The sequence below is a fragment of the Herpailurus yagouaroundi genome, unplaced genomic scaffold (genome assembly GCF_014898765.1).
Source record: "Herpailurus yagouaroundi ecotype Mexico unplaced genomic scaffold, PumYag 163, whole genome shotgun sequence".
Lineage (NCBI taxonomy): Eukaryota > Metazoa > Chordata > Mammalia > Carnivora > Felidae > Herpailurus > Herpailurus yagouaroundi.
In genome coordinates, this window is record NW_024412404.1 from 10,986,436 (window position 1) to 10,992,907 (window position 6,472).

General features: G+C 50.3%; 1 protein-coding gene across 1 annotated transcript in view; it reads left to right on the plus strand.

The window, feature by feature from the left end:
• TSPAN15 (tetraspanin 15) overlaps nt 1–1,213 on the plus strand; it is a 49,019-nt gene extending 47,806 nt beyond the window's left edge. The window contains exon 8 of the mRNA XM_040485237.1: nt 378–1,213. Within this exon, the coding sequence (XP_040341171.1) occupies nt 378–527 (150 nt within the window). The 3' untranslated portion in view covers nt 528–1,213. The remainder of the gene's footprint in view (nt 1–377) is intronic.
• Nucleotides 1,214–6,472: the final 5,259 nt, after the last annotated feature.

Here is a 6,472-nt window from a genome sequence, read left to right on the forward strand (position 1 = left end):
TGGGCTCACCTGGAGGGCGGAAAGGGCTGGAAGGGAGGGCGAATGGCAGTAGCTCTGCTTATAAAGCTCTTCCAAGTGCTTCGCCGACACTGCCTTCTGCAATTCTGTGAGGTAGATGCTGTTATCATGCCCACTTTACAGAGGAGGAAACTGAGGCTTGGCAAGGTTGAGTGACTTGCCCGAGGTCCCCTGGATAGTGAGTGGCATGGTCGGGGTGGAGACAGGGGTCCCAGAGCGGAGGGGCCTCTGCTGATGGGGCGCACGGAGGGTCTCTGGGATTTCCTGGGAGGGGGAGAGGAGGGCCCGGGTTGGGGGCTGCCAGAGAGGGCCATACAGATCCCCCGCATGCTCTCGCCCACCCTGCCCTTTCTCTTCAGTTCCTGGGGGTGCTGCTGACAGTCCTGTACATCACCCGGGTAGAGGACATCATCATGGAGCACTCTGTCACCGACGGGCTCTTGGGACCTGGTGCCAAGGCCAGCGTGGAGGCAGCAGGCACAGGATGCTGCATGTGCTACCCCAACTAGCGCCCCAGCCTGGGGCAGCAGCTCCCGCAGGACCGTGCCGCGACAGCACCACTCAGGCCACACCGCAGTGGCCGGACAGGACCGTGGGTCCTCTCCACAGACTTGGCACTGTCCAAAGCCCCGGCTGTGTTTTGCTCTGGCGGCCTGCTCGGACCTGCCACGGCCGCTGCCTCTCTGGGGAGCGGAAGCCCTCCCCAGCGCCGGGGTCCCGTGCCTGCCCGCACTCTAGGGGCGGACAACAAGAGCGTCCCTTCTCCAGGCCTGGGCCACCAGGCAAGGGGGTGCCCAGCGCCCAGCTCAGGGCCCATGGCATTTCTGGCAGTGCCTTGGCCTGTGGTGTTTATGCCCATTTGAAGGCGATTTCGTAGCAATTTGTACGCGAGGAGGGAGGAGAGCATGGGTGCCTGGTGGTGGAGAGGGTGGGTGGCCCCCAGGCGCCCCCAGTCCCACAGCCACACCCCGGAGGCCAGGCTGGGCCCATTTCCCAGCCTCCCAGGAACCTTGAGCCCTCCCTAAGGCTGCTGCTTTGCTGACCCTCTTTTTTACGTGATTTTTGTAACATTTTGTACACAGTTAACAGGAGTTTCTGACTAATCAAAGCTGGGTGTGTCCCCACACACCCCACTTTTGCCCCTCCAATCCAGTTTATTAATCAAACAATAAAAATTTGATTTTTTTTTTTTTTTTTTTTTTTTGGTGTTTCATTTGTGCTGTTTGGATCAGGAGGGGGTGGGGAAGTCCTCAACTGGGGCTTAAAAGCCCCTCCTTGGTGCAAGGATTGACGCGGGGGAAGGGGGTGGGGTGGGGCGCGCGGGGAAGGGCCGGGCATTATGGGGCCAAGATCTGGGACAGTTGGGGACATTGCAGCTGGTGCATCAGCAGCTGGCTGGAGGCCGCCTGCTCCGGGTTTGGGACAGCCTCTCCCATTCTCTGGTGTTCCTTCTTACGGAAATAGCTTTTCCCAACTGCCCCCGGAGCCTCCCGGACCTGCCCTTCCTGCTAGCGATTCATTCACCTGCGGGAAACCTCGGAGGAGGCAGAGATGACAACCCCTGTTTTACACACTGGGAAACTGAGGCAAAGCCACCTATGGCAAGAGGCTCCTCCTCCAGAAAGCGGGGACAGATGGGAACTAGGAAAGCCAGGGGTCTGGGGAGGCGCTGTGCCCTCAAATCCACGCGCAGCTTTCGAACCTGAGCCGCTCTCCCTCCAACAGTAATCAGCGAGTCGTTGCGGCCCCCCCCCCCCCCCACCGTCGGAACAACGCTCGATGCCCAGCAAAGCTTGGTGCCGATCGCCCCCTGCTGGAGATGGCAGGACCTGCACGGATCAGCCCGCCCAGGCCTCCCGGCCCCAAGACGTGCGTTCCAGGTTTCCTGTGCCGTTCTTAGTAGCTAGAGCGGTAGATATAAACAGCAAGAGCCCCAGACCTGAAGAACTCGGTCTAAGTGTGTTAGGGAACTGCCCGCCACACCCAGAAGTGAAGCGGTCGGATGTCTGGTCGGCCACGTACACGGGCCTGAGTTCCGATGGGTGTAGAAAAGGGCAGGAGAGGGGTGTGTAAAAAGATAGAATAACGCAACAATAGCAAACGCGTCAGCAAGCATGCCCTGTGTCGGGAGCCCGTCTAGACCTTGGGCAGCTACTAGCTCCTTTAAGTCTTGCAACTGTGTTGTCTCCATTTTATTGATGGAGAGCCTGGGGCATGTCAAGTAACTTGCCCAAAGCACAGGGCTGGTAAGTGACCAAGCCTTGATGTGAGGCCAGGTACAATCTCCCCCGCGGTGTGGACGCATGCATGGTCCTGGGTGTGCAAAGCACGGATGGCCGATACTGCAGCTGTCCCCAAGGGGTGGTCACAGCAGCTGTTGCTGGAACCTCCACCCGGTCCCCATCTTGACCTACGCGTGCAAGGCCAGGTCGCCCCCTGCATCTGGCTGGTGGCCTCCTGGCTCTGGCTATTCTCTGACGATTCTCTCTGTGCTGAGTGGGAGGCAGCTGTCTTTGGGGCGGCAAGATGGCAGAGGCACTGAGCGAGTTTGGGACTCCCCCTGAGTGTGTCTATCCAAAGTCATAGTACCCTGTAACCTGGAAACCTCTGGTCACCTTGTCTTCCTTCTCTCTGCCACCACGCGCAGGCGCAAAGACGCCCCTCTGCGTGACACTGCCGCTCACGGGGACCAGGGGGCGGGGTGGGTGGCCACAGAGGGCTGAGCTCCAGCTGACACTTCACTCTTCTTTTCCTTCCAAACCGCAGCCACTCACCTCTCTAGAAAGCAAAACGGGACACAAGGAGGGGACTTTTTCAGTCCTGAGGTTGGGATGCTTCTGCTCTTGCCCTCTTTTGGTGCTCAAAGCGACAACATCCCCTCGGCCCCTCATCTCACAAGAATGGCAGGATGACCTTCAAGACTAATCCTGTTGCCCCACCGCGGCACATACAGAAAATGACCTTGTGGGGCGCCTGGGTGGCGCAGTCGGTTAAGCGTCCGACTTCAGCCAGGTCACGATCTCGCGGTCCGTGGGTTCGAGCCCCGCGTCGGGCTCTGGGCTGATGGCTCAGAGCCTGGAGCCTGTTTCCGATTCTGTGTCTCCCTCTCTCTCTGCCCCTCCCCCGTTCATGCTCTGTCTCTCTCTGTCCCAAAAATAAATAAACGTTGAAAAAAAAAAAAAAAGAAAGAAAATGACCTTGTGATTGCAGCCCGCAATAGCTGCGGAAGGGGGAGAGGTGTGTAGGCTTTAATGTTGGGCTTTTTTGTTGTTGTTCTATAATCCCAAGAGAAACAAAACAATCACGTGTCCCAGAAGACTGACTTGGAATACAAATTCCAAATACGATATCTGCCAAACTTATTTTTTAACAGTTTATTGAGGTGTACTTGAGGTAAAATAAACCACGTGTTTTTTTAAGTTTATTTGTTTATTTTGAGAGGGAGAGGAAGGGGCAGAGAGAGAGGGGGAGAGAGAGTCCCAAGCAGGCTCCGTGCTGTCAGGGCAGAGCCCGACATAGGGCTCAGTTTCATGAACTGTGAGGTCAGGACCTGGGTGGAAATCAAGAGTCAGACGCTTAACAGACTGAGCCACCCGGGGTGGGGGTGGGGGGCTCACACCTATTTAAAGTGACAAACATCACTAAGGAAACCATCACCACAATCAGGATAATGAACATTTCCATCATGCTAAGAAAAAATTTCCTCTTGCCCCTTGGGAATCCCTCCTTAATGTTTTTTTAAAATGTATTTTTGAGAGAGACAGAGACAGAGACAGAGTGTGAACAGGGGAGGGGCAGAGAGAGAGACAGAGACACAGAATCTGAAGCAGACTCCAGGCTCTGAGCCATCAGCACAGAGCCCAACGCAGGGCTCAGACCCGTGAACCGCGAGATCATGACCTGAGCTGAAGTCAGCCGCTTAACTCACTGAGCCACCCAGGCGCCCTGCCTTGGGAATCCTTTCTTTACCGGCCTCCCCGCCACACCCCTGCTCCATCTCCAGGCAACCGTGAATCTGCTGTCCATTTCTATACATGACTTTGTATTTTCTAACATTTTATATCCATGGGTTTATACAGCATGTACTCTTCTTTTTGTTGGGCTGCTTTCATTCAACATGATTAATTTGAGGTTTGCTCATTTTGTAGCATGTATCAGTAGCACGTTCCTTTTTACTGCTCAGCGATATTCCTCTGAATGGATATACCATAGCTTACTTATCCATTCACCTACTGATGGGCGCTCGTCTTACTTCCAGGTTTCTGTTGTCGTTATTACAAACAAAGCCGCTATGAACATTCATGTACATGCCTTCATATGGACACACACTTGCATTTCTCCTGGGCAAATACTCGGGGGTGGAAAGCTGTAAGTGTATGTTCAGCTTTATAAGAAACTGCCAGCGTATTTCCCCAAGTGGTTGCATGATTCTACACCTCCACCAGCCATGTAGGGTCCCCCACGTTCTTCCATGTCCTTGCCAGGATTTGGTGTGGGTGTGTGGTGATACCTCATTGTGGTTTTACTTTGCACTTCCTCAATAATTAACTATGTTGGATACCTTTTCACGGCTGTGTTCACCACACACTAATTTCTGTGAAGTATCTGTTCAAATCTTTCTCAAAAAATTGTCTTGCTCATTTTCTTACTGAGGCTTGAGAATTCTTCCCATAGTCTAGATATACGTCCTTTATCACATATCGGATTTCCAAGTCTTTTCTCCCCATCTATGGCTTGTCTTTCCATTCTCTCACCGGTGTTTTTCACAAAGCAGAAGATTTTAACTCGAAAGCCGGTTTATCACTTTTTTTCTTTTGTGCGTTGTGTTTTTGGTATCCCATTTAAGAAACCCTTGGGCTGCAAGGTTTTCTCTTTTATTTTCTTTTTGAAGCTTTATAATGATGTAAGGCTTTTCCATTTAGGGCAATGGCCCATTTTGAGTTAATTTTTTTTTTTGTATGGTGTGAGGTAGGGATCGAAATTCGGTTATTTTGTAAATGAATATCCGGTTGCACTTGCATCATTTGTTGAGAGACAGCTCTTTCTCCACTAACTTGCCTTTGCGCCTTTGCTGAAAATCAGTTGTTCACATACGTGTGAGTTTATTCTGGATTTTCTATTCTGTTTCATTCAATGTTGAACAGAAAGTGTGAGAATAGACGCCTTTGGCTTACTTATTTTTTTTAAAAAAAATTTAACATTTATTTATTATTGAGAGAAAGAGAGAGACAGAGCATGAGCAGGGGATGGGCAGACAGAGAGAGGGAGACACAGATTCCAAAGTAGGCTCCAGACTCTGGCCTGTCAGCACAGAGCCCGATGTGGGGCTCGAACTCACAAACCGCAAGATCATGACCTGAGCTGAAGTTGGATGCCTAACTGACTGAGCCACCCAGGCACCTTGTCCTTAGCTTACTTCTGATCTCGTGTGGAAAGCATTCAGTCTTTCATCCTTAAATATAATGTTAGATGTGCGTTTTTCATTGATGTCCTTTATCAGTTTGAGGAAGTTCTGTTGTGTTTTTACTTAACTGAGAATTTTTATCAAGAATGGATGTTGGGTTTTGTTAAATGCTTTCTCTACATCTTTTAAAATTTCTAAACATGGCTAATTACATTGATTGATTTTCAAGTGTTAAGTCAACCTCACATTCCTCAAATAAGCTCCACTCATTTTGTTTTTATTTTTGAGAGAGAGAGAGCATGCGTGTAGCAGGGGAGAGGGGCAGAGGGACGGGGGGGAGAGAGAGGGAGAATCTCAAGCCTGACATGATGCCTGACATGGGGCTCCACCTCACAGCCCTGGGACCATGACCTGAGCTGAAATCAAGAGTCGGACACTCAACTGACAGAGCCATCCAAGTGCCCCTCACTTTTTTTTTGACAATTTGTTGGGTTTGATTTGCTAGAATTTGGTTTAGAATTTTTGCACTAATGTTCAGGAGGGATTTGGGGCTGTAGTTTTCTTGTAATGTCTTTGTCTGGTTTTGGTGTCAAAGTAATGCTGGCTTCATAGAAATCATTGGGAAGTATTTCTTCCTTTTCAATTTTCTGGGAGAGTTTGTGTGGAGTTGTAATTTCTTCCCTAAAAGTTTGATAGGATTCACCAGTGGAGCTACTTGGACTTGGAGGTTTCTTTGTAGGAAGATTTTGCACAATAATTCCAATTTCTTTACTGAATATTAGGCTAATCAGGCTCTTTCTTCTTGAGAGCTTAGCAGCTTAATCCTTCAAGGCATTTATCCATTTCACCAAAATGTCAAATTTATGGGCACAAAATTGCTCAGAACTTTCTCTTATAATCCTTTTTATATCTGCAGAATGTGTACTGATCACATTTTTCTTATTCCTGATATTGGTAATTTGACTTTTCTCTATTTTTGCTACTGAGTCTGGCCAGGGGGTTAGCAATTGTATTGATCCCTTCAAAGAACCAGCTGGGTCATTCTCATGA